General features: G+C 34.6%; 1 protein-coding gene across 1 annotated transcript; it reads right to left on the bottom strand.

The window, feature by feature from the left end:
• Positions 1 to 2,132: 2,132 nt before the first annotated feature.
• On the bottom strand, positions 2,133 to 18,229 carry LOC114264148 (2-oxoglutarate-dependent dioxygenase DAO). The gene is made up of 3 exons (XM_028204754.2): positions 17,837 to 18,229; positions 3,842 to 4,157; positions 2,133 to 2,725 (listed from the first exon to the last, which is right to left on the bottom strand). The coding sequence occupies exons 1-3, from the start codon at positions 18,181 to 18,183 to the stop codon at positions 2,438 to 2,440; spliced, it is 951 nt and encodes a 316-aa protein (XP_028060555.2). The 5' UTR covers positions 18,184 to 18,229; the 3' UTR covers positions 2,133 to 2,437.
• Positions 18,230 to 19,319: the final 1,090 nt, after the last annotated feature.

The following is a 19,319-nucleotide window of genomic DNA, read 5'->3' as shown; positions in this document are numbered from 1 at the left end:
ATTGGTAGCTCAAGTAGCTCAATGAGGGTGGATGTTTTTCCTGAGTGAGCTTCTTTCTTCAATTCAATGAGCAATGGGTGATCTCCTCGTTCTTCTCTATTCGATGAAGCAGAGTAACTGGACTCTCATTCCTATTCTATTCTGGAATAAAAAAGGGCTGTCTAAACCTGAGTCCGGTAGCTAACTAAGCCAATCTTGCCCGTTCTTCCTATTTTACCCGAAGATTACCTAGAATAAATTAATAGAATCGTATGAAAGTCAGTATTGTATTATTCTTACCCTATCCCTCCACTACTGAAGGGGTTGTGGCACCGGTTTGGCTTTGTTGGCATGACTCCAGGAAATGATCTGAAATAGTAGCCTGCTGACCAAAATGCCTATGGAGCATGATTGTGCAAAGTATGTAAGGGCCTGTCAGCAGTGCCAGTTTTATGCAGATAAGAGCAAAGCACCCTCAAGGCGCAACCGAATAGCTCCTCGCTCCAATCTTCCAGCAGACGCTTAGTGGTTCTGCCCTAAAGTGCTTTCTATCTCTCGAGGACGCAAGAATAAACACATGGGAAGGAATGAAGTTCTACCTCTTGGTCGAAGGCATCGCGGATTGAAGACTTCTCATCACCTAGTTACAGGAAGACCACGGCTTGATAAAGACTCTTATTTAGATTGATCTTACATAATGGACCGCTACTAGTACTAGAAGAGCAGTCCAACTAGCACTATATCCCAAAATCCACTTGGAAAAAAATAACTCCTATGAGTTCCAAAAAAGCCTCACCTATAGAAATAAAAAACAATAAAAACGTCTCTGAAGTCCTTCTTGATCGATGGTCCGCATTAGAATTAGTGCTAATTAGCAGCCACGAAGTCGAAGAAGAGGGACAAGAAACGAGAGTTGAGAGAATAAGAGTGCCGGTCTCAGGTTACATCAAGGTCTCTGCCGGTCTCAATGTCAGGTCTGAGAGGGTCTCACTTCCATATAGATTGTCGTGGCATGAACTCAGAATTTCTTTGCTTTGATTTCACCCCTACTTCAATTAAAGCTAGCTCCTACTCCTCCTCCTCCTCCTCCTCCTCTTTCATCTTGAGCCCATACCGATTGAGTAGAGCATTGAGCACTGATCTCGAGTGAACTGAACCGATGCCAAGGGAACTAATCCCCTGTCAACCGAACGATTAATAAATATTTCTTGTTATCGTGGAATTCGTCATCAAGGACCTATTACCATCGATGCAGATCTTGCAAGTAAAGTTGCTCCTTTTCGAAAGTAGGATTCCACTTCCAGGAGAGGGAAAGGCCCGTTAACACATAGAGGTTCTTTATATAGCTCGACCATAGGGAGAGGAAGAAGGTAATCTTGGTTTTACAACTTGAAACAGTACCCTCTGAGACAAATCAGTCAGGTGGGGTTGTGGGCTAGGCCTACGAACAAGGCCGGTAAGTAGTAGTTGTGACCAACAGCCATCAACTGTCGACTTGTTGGTAAGGCGAGAGCTTCAAGCCCGATTTCTAGTGGCGCACCCCCCATACAAGGACCACCCGACGAAGGGGGGGTTCGTACCAAGAACTTGCCATTGACCTGATCAAGCGCTTTAGGGAGATCACCTTCACCCATGTTCCGAGAATCTACAATCGCTTGGCTGACTCGCTAGCCCATTCCATCAATCTCAAAAGTCGGTAGAACTGTTTGTATTTTCATTTTCATTTCTCATTTCTTGTATTCTCTTCTTTCTATTCATACTGGGTCAAACATGCATATAGCATTAAATCTCAATTGGTGAGATGCTTCTCTTCTTCTTCTTATTTGTGTGAAAAAAAATATCAAAGAAGTTATACATTTTTCATTAAAATACCATTAAGTCATTATTAATGATATATTGATAGGATTGAATCATGTGTTAATAGTATTTTTATAAGAAAAATAGAACTCAACTGAAAATTTTCCCTTTTTTCAGAGAAACATTGATACATAAGAATAAATATGAAAAAAAATACAATCCTAAAGGGGCCACATTGAAAAGTAATATTACATCTTATTTTCGCTGGTTGCTTTTGAATTTGAATGAAATAAATTGGTTATATCTTATTTAAGCATCGACTTATTTGTTAACTTATAAACTAAATAAAAAATTGATTTATAAAATGCGACCAAAAGATTCTATAATAAAGTACAAGCAAATTATGTAAGTTGAGCCAACACGAGGTCAGCCAGTGCCTTATTGTAATACATAATTCCAACTAAAGCTATTGCTGAAGTTTTTAATACAAAAACAACATTATAGCTGAAGTTTAAGCTCAACTCAAAATTAGAACAGGGTCAACTTGGAGCTAATAAACTATCAGTCTTCAATACATTGTTTATTAAGTCAGAAGCCATATAATTAAGCTCCCCAAATTTCAATTTCACTAGTTTCTTATCTTGTAAATAGAAATGGTGCATCAATCCTTTCTTTTATTAAGCTTCGGCACATGTTCTTTTTCAGAGTTGGCACGTACAAAATCAAGAGCTTCACCAGCTTGTAACTCTTTTGAGATTCGAAGACTTCTGTAATCTAGGTAAAAGAAAGGAACATACAAGCGCGGGTGTGAGGAATCCACTAATTCCGCGGGGGCTTCCACTTTTGCCTCCTTTGGTCCCAACAGAAACGAAGCAATCGACATTCTTGTTCTTGGTTCCTTGCATACTACTCTATGCTTCACATTGCATAATCTCCCATTACTCCATACCTTCACATTTCAACAAGCACAGAAAAAACAAATATCAGCACAATCTGTATTTGAGCAAAAGTGAATTCAATATTGCTAGACACCCACGAAATCCTTTCCCTTAATCGTAACTATCTAGACAGAAAATTTTTTGCTGTGTTGAAAACAAATGAAAACTGATTATTTTAGACTGTTTAGTATCTATTGATGAAAAAGACATACATGACCAATCTAACAGATTTGACTATTGTAACAATTGGTCCAAAAACATGGATCTGGATCCTTTGTCCAGATTTGGTTCTTCCATAGGAAAGGATTAAATGGTTGAGATAAAGCAACGAAATAAAACAGTAGAAGTTGTAATTTGAAGAGTAAGCTCATCTTTTTTCCATACGGTGCCGTTTTTCATCCTAAAAGAGCAGATCAATTTCTGCCCTTGTCAATTCCATTAAATTAATTAATTAATTGGTTGGCTCACCAAATAAATAAATAAATTGGTAGATTTTTATATGTTAAAATAAAAAATTATTATAGTGCAGCACAAACAATGTTTAAATCTAAAACATTGAATTTCATTAAGAACACACGTACTATTTAAGCAACTTATATATTATGATTTTAATTTCTTTATTATTTATTTTTATTTTTACTTACACATGCATCGGGTGTGCCACCAGCTAGTACTATTATTAAGTAAAGGCCACAATTAGTATAGTGAAGCTTTTACTCTCCACATGACACGTCACAGTGTTTTCATTTTAAAAAGAGAAATTATAATACACAAAAAGGTGGGAAGACTTGGACCCATAGATGACTCGTACTACTTAAGCTAAATACACGCATCGCCTATGCCACCGGCTAATATTTGCATTAAATCTCCATACTACGATATGGAGACACTAAATCTAGACAAAAGATCCAAATCCCGAAAACATATCTATCTATTCAAGTAAATAATTGATAAAAAAATAAGTGTATGTGCAAAATATCACAAAACGCACATTTTAGGCTTGGTGCGCATAATGGATTCTTTGAAACAAATGAACCCATTCAAGTTTTGTTGATTTTCCAATGTGGGACAATAATAAAGGCAACTATGCAATCAAACAAGAGAAAATCTCAACAAGATTTACCCACCTTAGCAGTGTCTCCGAGATTGACAAGAAGAGTTCCCGGCAAAGGCTCCACTGCAACGAATGTGCCAGACTTGTCCATGACTTCAAGACCGCCAACGTTTTCATCCTCCTGAAGTATGGTGAGGAATCCTGAATCGGTGTGTATTTGCACACCGGAGGAGTTTACAGTCTTGGGGCTGAAGTTGTATTTGTTGATCCTAAATTTACAAGGCCATCCCTCAAATGAAAAGCTAGCCAACCCCATACCTTGAGCTAGCTTGCAAGCAATATCCATAACCAACTTGTGTATTGCTTGAGCATACATCTGTATAGTTTCTCTAGTAATAATTGCAAACAAGAAAGGGTGAGAATTGAAAACAACTTCCGTGGTAGACATTGCAATACAAAAAGAAGTATGCCCCAAAATGCAAATTGCCCTTACTCTTACCCTTCGCCTCTCAAATTTTTCCCCCCATCTTGTTTGAGGTTCATGGGGAATGTTTTGGCATTCCTTCAGCAAGGTTTCATACAAAATTAGGAATCAAATTCAGATAAAGTGATTTGCTCATCCAAGCTTCTATTTACACGATATTTATTTCTCTCATTATGCTCACATTTTCACTACGCTCAATTAAAAATTTTAAATTTTTATTGTCTTTTTAAACCTCTCAATGTTCCAAATTTATGACCAATGGCTTGGCCTAGTGGATAAAATACTCCCTTAACAAACACGATACCTGGGTTCAAGTCTTACCATTGTGTTATGTAGTTTCCAATGCCGGCCCTGGCCTACGGCTAATAAGACCTATGCCTAAGGCTCCAAAAATTAGGTTCAAAAAAAAAATTCTAAATTCATTAGTTTTGTATTATATTAAAAGTTAAAAATGGTTCAATTCTATTTTATTAATTGAGGTCAGTTTAAAGGGCCCCAATAAATTCTGTTTAGCCTAATTGATAAAAAAGTCAATTAAAAAAAAAAATTAAGTGTTGGTTGTTAGCCCAATTGAAAAAATAAAATATAAGATATATGTATATATATTAGTCTTTACCTCAATTCTTTTTGGCCTTTTTTTTTTATAGCCTAATTATGGTTTTTTTTAGTGAATTTTTTTTATTATTTAAAGCAAATTTTTTGTATTATTTTGTAGATACGCCTAATCTAGATACATTTAAAAAGTATAATATTTGTAAAAAAAAATTTAAAAAAAAAATTACCAAATACAAAAAATATTAAAAAATATGAATTGCAAATTTAGAAAATTACTTTTAAAAATTCTAAACCAAACAAAATTATTATTTTTTTTTTTATGAATATCTAAAAGACCTCCAAAAAAATTATTTCATCTTAAATCTCAAAAACCCAGGATGAGCCCAACTAGTTTCTTATTTCCCGATTCTCCTCTTATCTTCCTACCGATTTTGTATATATATATATATAAATAAAGAGTCTGGATTCTCGGCCGCCCTTCTCGGCGGCCGTCCCAGCAGCCCCCCAAAACGACGTCGTTTTGGGAGTTTTTGTGATTTTTTTTTTTTCTTTCTTTCTTCTTCCTCGTTCGAGCAGAACCAGAGGGGAGGGGAAGGGAAGAAGAGAGAGAGGGGGAGGGGAGAGGAAGAAGAGAGAGAGGAAGGGAGAAGAAGAGGGAGCCGCCGGTGGGCCGGACTGGAGGGGGCCATAATCACCGAGGGAGGAGGAGGAGGAGGCGGAGGCGGAGGCGGGCCGGAGGCGGAGGCGAGGCGAGGCGACGATCGGACAGCTGGTGAGCTCGACGACCTGCGACGGCGAGCTCGACGACCTGCGACGGCGAGTCTTCGGCGAATCCGGACCCCCTCTCCTCCCCTTCCTCTCTCTCTTCTTCCCCTCCCCTCCCCTCCCCTCCCCTCCCCTCTGGTTCTGCGAAGAAAAAAAAAAAAAAACGAAAAACGAAAAAACCCCCAAAACGACGTCGTTTTGGAGGGCTGCTGGGAACGGCCGCCGAGAAGGGCGGCCGAGGATCCGGATTCATAAATAAATGCTCCAAACATACCCTCATGTCAAATCACACATCTTTTCCTTACCCCATCATCTTCTTTTCTTCCTCTTTCCTTCCCACCATCTCTTTTTTTCCGTTGAAAAATATTTGGGGCTTTTAAAGAAAGAGTTTTAGAGAGAGCTCTAATGGTGAGTCCCATCATGTGATGTGATATTTTTATTTTAATTTTTTTTTTACTTTGTCATATCACTTGAGCTCATATTAAAATTTTATTTTTAGAGTTTTGTATCATTACTCTTTTTAGGTATAGAGTTTCAAGGTGGCGCTACGGATGGTCCATAGCGTCTTTTAGATATTTGTTTCTCTCATTATGCCCACATTTTCATTACACTCTATTAAAATCTTTTAAATTTTTATTGTCTTTTTAAACCCCTCAATATTCCAAATTTATATCCAACAGCTTGGCCTAGTGGATAAAATACTCTTTTAATAAGCACGATTCCTGAGTTCAAGTTTTACCATTGTGTTATATACTTTCTAAGGCCGGCCTTGAGCTAAGGCTAATAAGACTCGTGCCTAGAGCCCCAAAAATAAGGTTCAAAAAAAAGATTCTAAATTCATTAGTTTTGTATTATATTAAAAATTAAAAATGGTTTAATTCTACTTTATTAATTGAGGTCAGTTTACATGGCCCTAATAAATTCTGTTTAGCCTAATTGATAAAAAAGCCAATTAAAAAAAAGTTATAAATGTTAGTTGTTAGCCCAATTGAAAAAATAAAATATAAAATATATGTATATGTATTAGTTTTTACCTGAATTGTTTTTGGCTTATTTTTTTTATGGCCTAATTATGTGTTTTTTTAGTGACTTTTTTTAATATTTAAAACAATTCTTTTATTATTTTATAGATACGTTTAATCTAAACACATTTAAAAAATATAATATTTATGAATTTTTTAAAAAAAAATTACCAAATACAAAAAAAAAATTTAAAAATATAAATTGCAAACTTAGAAAATTATTTTTGAAAATTCTAAACCAAATAGAATTATTCTTTTTTTATAAATATCTAAAAGACCTCCGAAAATTATTTCACCTTAAACCCCAAAAAATCAGGACGGGCCAGCTAGTTTCTTATTTTCCTATTCTCCTCTTATTCTCCTACCGATTGTGTGTATATATATATATATATATAAATAAGAAAAATGTTTGGTAACTCGAATTTGTGTGGTTCGAATGGTTCGAATGTGTCAAAATAATATCATTTTACATCCAAAACGATATTATTTTGAGATATTTAAACTATTCGAACTAAGAAAATTTAAGTCCCCTAATTTTGTTGTATAAATAAATGCTCCAAATATATCATCATGTCAAATCTCACATCTCACATCTCACATCTCACATCTCACATCTTTTCCTTACTCCCATCATCTTCTTCATCTTCTATTTCTTTTTCTTTCTCACCATCTCTTTTTTTTTAGATATAGAGGGTGGTTTAGAACGTGGGTTAATTTTTTTATTTTTTGATTTTTTAATTATTTTAATACTTGTTTGAAATATTCTATAAAAGATAAAAAATCAAAAAATTATTACAAAAATAAAAAATTATCACTATTTACAAAAGTCAAGAGACAAGCAAAATAAATTCACTAGGTATAGGTTCACTAAACGTCACTGTGGAAGACGTGCATCACTACCAAACAATAAAAAAACACAAAAAATAAAAAAAATAAACAAACAAACTTTTCAAATCATTGTACCCAAGTACAGACCGCGGCCGGAAAATAACAACAAAATAAAATTATTTTCCAACAAAACTAATACACACAGCTTTGCCACAACTGTACTGACATAATTTTTTTATTTTATACAATATTTTAATAAATATTTTTTTGTAAAAAGTTAAAAAATTATCTCAAACAACCATCTTTTTTTTCTTTACTTTTTTACTCAAAAAGTCAAAAAGTGCACTAATGTAGTTCATCCCAAACAACTCCTTAGTCTGGGATTAAAAGTCTTATTTAGAATAGACTTTTTAGTTTATTTGACTTTTGTAACAGAAAAAATAAAATGATTATAATTTGAATGTAACATTTTATATTTATTCGGTTAAAAAGCCTACTTTTTTCTTTTTGTGACTATTATAACAAACAAAAAAAAATTCATTTTAGCTTATACCAAACGAAGACAGTTTTAAGATGACAATACGGGTGGTGCATAGGGTTTTGCAAATGGTGGAAGCAGAGATTGTGAGATGGGAAGGAGAGGTGGTGCAGTGTGTCAGGGAGGGAAGGGGTTGGGTTGGCAAATCTAAAAGGTGAGGGGTTTAAGGGTGGTGGTGGTGGTGGTGGTGGTGGTGGTCGAAGAAGTGGAGAGATGAGATGAGATGAGATGCTAGTGGTCGGTGATTTGAAAAGGATGGCAGCAAGTGGTGAAGGCTAGAGAAAGGTGGTGCCCGGTAGTTGAGAAGTAGGAGTATAGAGAATTTTCGTTTTGAATTTTTAAATTTTTGTTCAAAAAGAAATTTTGTTAAGAGGTAAAATCAAAATAAATAATAAATAATAAATAATGGGGTAAACAGGCGAAAACATGGTGTAAATAAAAGCTCCCTTTGCTCTACCTCAGCTTCTCAAAAATTATTTTTCCCTCTTACATGAATTATTATGAGCGCCTTAACCATTTTAAAACATTTGATCATAAAACAAATGGAAACAAATATGACACATTTATGTATGCAGAAAGACTTCTCAATTATCAAAAAGAAAATTTGGTTAATCACAATCAAATTTGTAAAATTAATAGGAAAAACATTTAGAATATTCGAAAGAAAAGAAAAAAAAAAGGTGCAAAACTTTAATATTTAAATTTTGTCAATGTACACTAGAAAAACAAATATAACAATAATAAAAACTACAATATATAAGTTCAAGTTCTAATGTCTATTTAGTAGCAACAGTTATCAGAATCTCAATCCAAATCATAGGATTTTATTATATTATGACCTTAATTAAGTCAAACGATTAGGATCGTATTGTGATCTTAAATTTAATAAGATCTTAAAGTGAGATCCTAATCATAAAATAGTGTAGAATTGTACCAAAAAATGTATTATATATGTATTGTTATTTAATTCTTCTAATATATGTATGTATGTATATCAATGTTAGAGATTTGACTATAAATTCCTTCTCCAATCATCTCCTCTAATTTGTAGTAACATAAAACATGAATTATATAATTAAAAAAAAAATAACATTTTTAAAATTATTTAACAAACATTATCATTATTGGTAATTCTTTTTTTTTTTTTTTTTGATTAAAAGTACAATCTTGTGATAGTCCTTTCCAACAATCCCACCTAAGATTCCAATTTTAACATCTTTGTTCAGAAGTTACAGATTGAAGAAATTGATTGTTCATTAATCACACTTTACATAAGAAAACATAAACTCGAAGGTAAATACCAGACTCAATTGTTATTTTAGTCTCCATTATTTTATTTTTTTTTATCAGAAAATAGTAATATCCATTAAAATAGCTCAAAAGCAGCTACAAGAAGAGGAATCCGTCCAAAAACAACTTACACCAACAAAGGTAAGAGGAAAAATCAAAGAAAATACAGCAGTAAATCTATGAAGAAATGCCCAGCTACACATCAAGTGCTTGTGCTCGTATTGCATGCAGAGACCGACAGGCGGCCGTAGAGCATGTTGGAAATGGTAGAAAAATTCTGTGTAAAACCAGAATTTTTTCTCAAGTTTGGTCTATTTTTTAGGTGGACCCCGAGCGTCGATTTACTCGGGTCAAAGTGGTAACGCGTTCTATGCCGCGTTGTGATTCACGTGGTATATTTGGTTGCTCAAAACCATTACCGAGTGAATGGGAAATTGAAGCCAAAGTGTGCTCCATGAAAATGGAGTTTTTGTAGAAATTCCTTAAGGTTGTAAAATGGCTTGTCCCACATTGATTTGGTGAGAAGTTTTGAAAAGGTTTATAAGGCATGGGTTTGGTACTTGGGGTGTGCCCCAAGGGGTACCCAAGTGTTTTAGAGGGAAAGGTTATGGGCAAAATGGGTTAGACCCATTGGACCCAAAAATCACCACACACACGCGCCGCCGTCCGGTCCGGCGGGCTGGGCCTGGGCTTGGGCGCGGGTGTGTGGTTGGGTTCAATTTTTTCTGTACATCCAAACAGGGCCCTTCCGTTTTTTGAACCCAACAGCTCTAAATCTGTTTGAATTTCAAACCAAACAGTGCCTAAACAGTTTTGTATCTGTTTAATTCAAATTGAACAGGTACAGTACCTGTTCAATTCAAAATTGAAAGCCACCAATCCATCTATAAATAGACTAAGCCCCCCATTTGGAAAATACTCCAATTTTCGTACTCCATCTTCTGCTATAAATTTATTCTTCATTTTGCATTAAGTTCTTGTTACAAAGAGTATAAACACTTAGTGTGTTCGACGAACGAATAAATTGTAGTGCTGCTTTTATTCGTTGATAGATCATTTTATCCTGGGAGATAGACGTCCAGATTCTGAAAGTACCGTGGAGAGGACGAATCTGTCTTAAGGACACAGTGTTAAACACTGGACCTGATCAGATAGTTATTCAAAAGAAATTAATCAAGTAAGTTGTTTAATTTTTATTCTGTTTTTTTTTTTTTTGTTTATTTAATCAGATTTTAATTTTGTTTTTGTAACAAAATAAAATCTATTTTTTATTTATTTATTTTTATTTCGAGTTTGATTTTTGTAATCAAACAAATTCTCTCATTTGCTTTATTTCTTTATATTCTTGTTGTTGTTTTGTGCACAACAGAATTTAATCTATTTAAATACAGTGAAGATTGTCCAACAATCTTAAGACAAAATCCTTTTTGGTATCTTCATTGTATTTAATTTTTTGTGTTTTCAAAGTAATATTCTGGTTGGAAAAACAAATTGCGATTTATGCTATTTGACAGATAGTAGTAATATACTGTCTCTTTTCTTTGACAACTAGTAGTAATATACTGGTGTCATTAACAATTGCAGAATATTATTTGGTATTACAGAAAATTATTGTGATATTTTATTTTTCTAGTTTTAGTAATAAGGAAAATAAAATTATTTTATTGTAATAATTTATTTTCTGGTTTTAGTAACTAGAAAATTAATTTGTATTTTAATTTTTTTCTGATTTTTGTAATCTGAAACTGCATCTGGCAGTGGTACTCCTATTGTTACACCTACATCGGTCCCTATCCAGAACCATGTTCATGTACCAATCAATCATGGAGAAAAATCGAAAAAATTTAACGGTACTGAGTTTAAGAGATGGCAGCAGAAGATGCTATTCTATCTTACGACTCTTAATTTGGCTCGGTTTCTCCATGAAGAGGCTCCAGCACTTAAAGAGGGTGAACGTAATCGGCAAGTTGTTGCCGCTGTAGATGCTTGGAAACATTCAGATTTCCTGTGCAGAAACTACATCCTAAATGGCCTTGACAATATGCTGTATAATGTATACAGTCCTCTGAAAACAGCAAAAGAATTGTGGGATTCTTTGGAGAAGAAATACAAGACAGAAGATGCCGGCACGAAGAAATTTGTCGTCGGTAAATTTCTGGACTTTGTTATGGTAGACTCCCAAACGGTAATATCTCAAGTTCAAAGTTTTCAAATAATTTTGCATGATATTCATTCAGAAGGTATGTCTCTTAGCGAGTCATTCCAAGTCGCTGCTTTAGTGAAAAAGTTACCACCGGCTTGGAAAGATTTCAAAAATTATTTAAAACATAAACGCAAAGAGATGACTATGGATGAATTGATTGTACGATTAAGAATTGAGGAAGATAACCGAAAGGCTGAAAAGAGGAATGGGAAAAATCCCATTGAGTCCAAGGCTAATGTGGTTGAACAAGTTCATAAACCACATAACAAAAAGAGGAAGTTTACTGGAGATGGTCCTAAACAAGGCGATAGTAGCAAGAAGTTCAAAGGAAAATACTATAACTGTGGCAAAACTGGACATCGAGCTTCTGACTGCCGCCGCCCTGAGAAGGATCATGGAAGTACAAGTAAGAAAACCACCAATCAGGCCAATGTAACAGAATTGGATTACATCTCTGATGGAGTGAATGACATCAACCTTTCTGTTGTGGTGTCTGAGGCTAACTTGGTTGGAAATCCCAAAGAGTGGTGGGTTGACACTGGAGCAACTCGTCACATATGTGCGGATAAGAAAATGTTCATTACCTACAATGAGGCTACAAATGGTAAACAACTTTTTATGGAAAATTCTTCTACTTCTACTGTGGCTGGACAAGGGAAAGTGATCTTGAAGATGACATCAGGGAAAGAACTAACCCTCAACAACGTACTGTATGTACCTGACATCTAGAAGAATTTAGTTTCTGGGTCTTTGTTAACTAAAAATGGTTTTAAACTTGTATTTGAGTCTGATAAATTTGTATTAACAAAGAGTGGTATGTATGTTGGTAAGGGATACATGAGTGATGGTCTCTTTAAGTTGAATGTAATGACAGTTGTACCGAAAGTTGCTATGAATAAGAATAACACATCTTTTGTTTATATTCTTGAGTCAAATTTATGGCATGGTAGATTAGGACATGTGAATTTTGATGCTTTGCGTAGATTAATTGGTTTAGATCATATACTAAAGTTTGAAATTAATCCTAATCATAAATGTGAAATTTGTGTAGAAGCGAAACTAACTAAGGCTCCATTTAAATCAGTTGAAAGAAAAACTGAACCTCTAGAATTAATTCATATTGATGTATGTGATCTAAACTTTATTCAAACTAGAGGAGGCAAAAAGTATTTCATAACATTTATTGATGATTGCACTAGATATTGTTATGTTTATTTACTTAGAAGTAAAGATGAAACCTTAGAAATGTTTAAACTCTACAAAACAGAAGTTGAAAATCAACTTAGTAAAACCATTAAAATGGTTAGAAGTGATAGGAGTGGTGAATATGATGCACCATTAAATGAATTTTGTGCACAACATGGCATTATTCACCAAACTACAGCACCTTATTCTCTACAGCAAAATGGAATTGCTGAAAGGAAGAATAAAACCCTAAAAGAAATGATGAATGCCGTGTTACTAAGTTCAGGCTTACCACAGAACTTGTGGGGGGAAGCAATATTGCCTGCTAATTATGTTCTTAATAGAATACCCCACAAGAAAACCAAAAGCATTCCTTATGAATTGTGGAAAGGTCGACCACCTTCCTATAAATACTTAAAAGTGTGGGGGTGTTTGGCAAAAGTTGAAGTACCTGTTCCTAAAAAGACTAAGATTGGACCAAAAACAGTAGATTGTGTATTTATTGGTTATGCTCAGAATAGTAGTGCATATCGGTTTCTGACTTATAAATTAGAAATACTTGATATAAATGTGAACACTATTATAGAGTCAAGGAATGCTGTGTTTTTTGAACATGTCTTTCCTTATAAGAAAGGACAGGAATTAAATTCACAGAAAAGAACTTATGATTGTACACAAAGTCAAGAGACTAATGACAATCAAACACAAGAGACTAGTAATGGTCTTGACCAACAGGATTTAACTGATGAACCAAGACGAAGTAAGAGAGCGAGAACATCAAAATCCTTTGGTCCAGATTTTCTGACATACTTGTTAGAAAATGAACCTCAAAGCTCTAAGGCAGCGATGACAGGTCCTGAAGCACCTTTGTGGAAAGAGGCTGTTAATAATGAAATTGAATCCATTATGCAAAATCATACTTGGGAATTGGTGGATCTTCCACCAGGTTCTAAACCGCTTGGATATAAATGGATATTCAAGGGAAAAATGAAAGCAGATGGTTCAATTGACAAGTATAAAGCAAGACTTGTAGTTAAAGGTTACGGACAAAAGGAAGGTCTGGATTATTTTGACACATATTCCCCTGTGACAAGAATAACATCCGTTCGCATGCTTATTGCTATAGCAGGGTTGTTTAATTTAGAAATACATCAAATGGATGTTAAGACAGCTTTCTTAAACGGTGATCTAAATGAAGAGATCTATATGGAACAACCTGTAGGGTTTGTAGTATCAGGGCAAGAAAAGAAAGTTTGTCGACTTGTAAAATCCCTTTATAGATTAAAACAAGCACCTAAGCAATGGCATGAAAAATTTGATCATGCAATGCTTATTAATGGGTTTAAGATAAACGAATGTGACAAATGCGTCTATGTTAAAAACACTGACCAAGGATATGTCATAGTTTGTCTTTATGTGGATGACATGCTTATCATTGGAAGCAGTCAAAACATGATCAAATCAACTAAGCAAATACTTAACAAAAGATTTGATATGAAAGATATAGGGGTCGCAGATGTTATATTAGGAATGAAAATTACTAAAACATCTGAAGGATATGCATTATCTCAATCTCATTATATTGAGAAAATTCTTGATAAATTTATCAAGGATGATTTGAATTTAGCTAGAACACCCGTAGACATCAGTCTTTATTTATCGAAAAATAAAGGTGATGCAGTGTCTCAGTTAAATACTCCCAAATCATTGGAAGCCTGATGTACCTAATGAATTGTACTCGTCCTGATATAGCTTATGCTATCAATAAATTGAGTAGGTACACTAGTAACCCTGGAGAAGACCATTGGAAAGCGATCATTCGGGTTCTTAGATATCTAAGATTCACCCGTGATCATGGTTTGAACTTTACTCGATATCCAGCAGTACTTGAAAGTTATTGTGATGCAAATTGGATATCGGATACTAAAGATTCAAAATCCACAAGTGGATATGTCTTTACTCTAGGAGGCGCTGCTGTTTCTTAGAAATCTACGAAACAAACTTGCATCGCACGATCCACAATGGAATCCGAGTTCATTGCGTTGGACAAAGCAAGAGAAGAAGCAGAATGGCTTCGTCATTTCTTAGAAGACATTCCAATGTGGCCAAAACCTGTGCCAGCTATTTGCATTCATTGTGATAGTCAATCTGCAATAAGCAGGGCACAGAATCACATGTATAACGGTAAGTCACAACATATTCGTCTTCGACATAATACCGTAAGGCAATTGTTGTCAAATGGAATAATCTCAATAGATTATATAAAATCTAAAGAGAATATTGCGGATCCGTTAACAAAAGGTTTGACAAAAGAGCTAGTGTATAGTTCATCAAAGGGGATGGGATTAAAGCCTATTACATAAGAGTCGTCATAATGGTAACCCTACTTATATGACTGGAGATCCCAAGAACTAAGTTCAAAGGGACAACTAAGTTATGTATGGCTCGCCAGAAATCACCAAGGGATTAAAATTCCTACCCATTCCTATGGTGAGAGTGATATCTGCAACATATGTTGTCTGCAGGGGTATAAGGATAAGTTTTGCTTTTAATGATTACTTATATCTTGATTAAGGCATAAAATCAAGACGAGTATAAGGAGATACTCACAATAAGAATCACCTATATGAGTGTTGAACTGGGGTCGGTTCTATGAGAATGAAAAAGGCTACATTCTCTAGAAATACTCATGAAAACCAGGTACGTTCAAGGCCAAAATAAACACAACAGTGAGAACCACGATGTGTCAGAAGATATTTTGTGTGAAATCTATTGTCTTGGCTTACACAAACGGATGAACAATTCAAGGCATCGCGTCCATTGGTTAGCCAGTAAGTCCGATAGGTTATCACTAGGGAAGGTTCAAGGCCGAAAACTACCTATCCTGATGCAAGATATTTTCGACTTATACTCTTTCGTTAAAGTCTGCATATTATTGCATTTCCGTTGTCATCAAATTCCATTCATGTGGGGGATTGTTGGAAATGGTAGAAAAATTCTGGGTAAAACCATAATTTTTTCTCAAGTTTAGTCTATTTTTTAGGTGAGCCCCGAGCGTCAATTTACTCGGGTCAAAGTGGTAACGCGTTCTATGCCGTATTGTGATTCACGTGGTATATTTGGTTGCTCAAAACCATTACCGAGTGAATGGGAAATTGAAGCCAAAGTGTGCTCCATGGAAATGGAGTTTTGGTGGAAATTCCTTAAGGTTGTAAAATGGCTTGTCCCACATTGATTTGGTGGGAAGTTTTGAAAGGGTTTATAAGGCATGGGTTTGGTACTTTGGGTGTGCCCCAAGGGGTACCCAAGTGTTTTAGAGAGAAAGATTATGGGCAAAATGGGCTAGACCCATTGGACCCAAAAATCACCACACACGTGCGCGCGCCGCCGCCGCCGTCCGTTCGGTCGGTCGGGCTGTGCTGGGCTGGGCTGGGCCTGGGTGCGGGTGCGTGGTGTGTGGTTGGGTTGGGCTTGTTCGGCCCAATGCTAATCTTTTTGGGCCAAAAATATTTGAATTTATTTTTATTTTTTGGTAAAATAAAATCCATAATTCAAATTAACCGGAAATAATCTGGTTCGATTTTTTCTGTACATCCAAACAGGGCCCTTCCGTTTTTTGAACCCAACAGCTCTAAATCTGTTTGAATTTTAAACCAAACAGTGCCTAAACAGTTTTGTATCTGTTTAATTCAAATTGAACAGGTACAGTACCTGTTCAATTCAAAATGGAAAGCCACAAATCCATCTATAAATAGACTAAGCCCCCCATTTGGAAAATACTCCAATTTTCGTACTCCATCTTCTGCTATAAATTTATTCTTCATTTTGCATTAAGTTCTTGTTACAAAGAGTATAAACACTTAATGTGTTCGACGAACGAATAAATTGTAGTGCTTCTTTTATTCGTTGATAGATCATTTTATCCTGGGAGATAAACGTCCAGATTCTGAAAGCACCGTGGAGAGGACGAATCTGTCTTAAGGACACGGTGTTAAACACTGGACCTAATCAGATAGTTATTCAAAAGAAATTAATCAAGTAAGTTGTTTAATTTTTATTCTTTTTTTTTTTTGTTTATTTAATCATATTTTAATTTTGTTTTTGTAACAAAATAAAATCTGTTTTTTATTTATTTATTTTTATTTCGAGTTTGATTTTTGTAATCAAACAAATTCTCTCTTTTTCTTTATTTCTTTATATTCTTGTTGTTGTTTTGTACACAACAGAATTTAATCTATTTAAATACAGTGAAGATTGTCCAACAGAACATGCCGAGGATAGATCATAGAATACATCCACAAAGTGAATAAGTAACACTACGCACAGATGGATTCCTAAAACAAAATCAAACTAAAATAAAACAAAAAGAAAAGAAAGGCAAAACTCAACCGCCGACTGAATCGGTAGCAGATCTGTAGCAGATCTTCACCCAACGAGTTGGAGGTGGAGAACCCAGGAGCCCAGACGGGGGAGGTAGCGGAACCGGCAAGAGGAGGTAGATATGGTGGCGACGTGGTGATGGCAACGCCGGCGTGAAGCTGAGAGGATGGAGCCAACGGATCTGGTGAAGGCTGCAGCTACGGCTAGTGCATGGCAGAGGGAAGGAGGAGTGAAGAAAACTAGACTAAATCCACCGTAAGGGGAAGAAACACCTCACCGGGAGGGAGAAGATGGAAAGCTAAGCTTCCAAGGCTTATTGACTAGAAGGGCCGAGGGAACTGAAGAAAAAAGGGGGTAGAGAGGAGGAGAGATGCGGCCGGAGGCCGGAGCCCCCCTCCCCCACCCCAACGGCGCTCAAAGACGAAAACCCTTGGAGCAAAAAGCGTTAGAGAGAGAGGCTCTAATAAATAACAGATTGGTTCGTCTCCATTATTTCAGTTATTATACATGTAACAAAGTTATTAATTTTACTCCGTAATTTGAATAGAGGCTTCTTTTGGGAAGTTGCTATTTTAGTAGGCTAAAATTTTTGTATTTAAGAAGATGATTAGATTTTTTTATGATTGGATGTGATGTTTGTGAAAGAAAAAGTGAAATGATTATGGATTTGATGTGATATTTTATCTTATTAACTATTTTAGCTTATTTTATCTTTTTATGAATTTTTGCCTAAACTAAGCTATTTTTTTTCTTGCCAAACACCCCAGAATAAACAAATTAAAACTGAACTAAGAAGAAAGAAAGAGCTAACAACCAACCGTTGGTGAGGAGAGGCATTTATGAGAGAACAAAAGTCATTAACAGCTTCATGAGAGGCTATATCATAAAGGCCAAAGGCCTCGTAATGAGGATTTATTTGGCTAGGTGCCATGTACCCACTGCCGGGAATGACGTCGGTGTTCCGCCGCTTGATTTCAACCGGAAGGTCGAAGAGCGACCGAATCACCGCCTTCATCTCCAGCGTCAGTGTTGGAGGGAGGAATTGATGGTGGTTGGTGATCCTGAAACAACCCAATTCCTCACATGCCTCTACCATCTTCCTCGACTGCCCTGGAAAGTCTTCTAGATCAATCACTGCCACATTACACTGATTATTTGTGGCCATTTTTTTCTTATATTTGATGAAAGAGTGGAAATTAAGGACAATTTACTTCCTGAAGCTTGTTTTGAGTTTTTTGCACCATACAATTAAGGAATGATGCTTTGAATTTATATTGTTGCGGGTAGCAACGAAATGTTGCTATGGGTTTGTTTGGAAAATGATTTTTTTTAATAATTTTTAATTTTTTTAATTAAAATATAATATGAAAAAACTTAAAAGTGTTTAAAAATGATTTTTTATTTTTATTAACAACCGCATCAAAAAATAAAGGGAATAAGAATTATATTATTTATGTATGTTTTTTCTCACTTTTTAATTTTTTAAATAATTTTGTAAATAAATTACAAATACACCCCTAAAATTTGTTTATATTCGATGAAAAGGTGAAAATTTGTTTTCAAATGATGCTTTGAGTTTATATTTTTGTGGGCGGCAACAAAATGCTTTATGCTGAGAAGCGATTTTTTAATTTTTTTATTAAAATATAAAGTGAAAAAAGTTAAATTATTTGAGAATGATTTTTTAATTTTTTATAAAAAAAAAAATTAATTTCTTTTATGATTTTTTTAACTTTTTATTTTTTTAGATAAATTACAAATAAATTTTCTAAAATTTACTTTAAATATGAATTGTTCTCTATAATTTTAAAAATTTTGTCCCACTCCATGAAGTTTCTTATTTTTTAACGAATTAACTCTTTTGTAAGTAAATCATCAATAATTACAGTAATAATTTTTAATAATGTCAAAATTTTATTTTAATTAATAATTTAGATAATTTAATTATTATATAAGAGAGCAATTAAGAATTTTTTTTTAATTAATTATGTTAAATAAAAAGTTTTGACAATAGGCATTTGTAATTTTCGAGGCTATACAAGGGACAATTTGTATTTTTAATAAATCTCATTTTTAATTTATCGTAATTTTTTTTAAGGAAAATATTCCATCAATAGATTTTGAAAAATGTGAATTTTTTTTAAGGTCCTTGATATTAAAATTTTATAAGATAATGGACATATAATATTTTCATAGTAGTTAAGAAGCCTCAACATTTTCACAGAGAAAATTTGACTTAAATAAATTTTACCCGACTCAGATAAATTTAATTTTGAAATTTTTCTATGAAATCAGAAAATT

This window comes from Camellia sinensis, chromosome 1 (assembly GCF_055761805.1).
Source record: "Camellia sinensis isolate YWXY chromosome 1, ASM5576180v1, whole genome shotgun sequence".
Lineage (NCBI taxonomy): Eukaryota > Viridiplantae > Streptophyta > Magnoliopsida > Ericales > Theaceae > Camellia > Camellia sinensis.
The sequence above is the reverse complement of the archived record's forward strand: the minus strand, read 5'-3'. Positions and strand labels throughout refer to the sequence as shown.

Bases quoted from the DNA above. Each gene is read 5' to 3' on its own strand.
- LOC114264148 (XM_028204754.2), bottom strand. From the start codon at position 18,183: ATGGCCACAAATAATCAGTGTAATGTGGCAGTGATTGATCTAGAAGAC. The intron at 4,158-17,836 runs GTTGGTTGTTAG...AATTATTACTAG, and splicing joins AATGCCTCTCCTCACCAACG to AGAAACTATACAGATGTATG. The intron at 2,726-3,841 runs GTGGGTAAATCT...TGAAATGTGAAG, and splicing joins ATCTCGGAGACACTGCTAAG to GTATGGAGTAATGGGAGATT.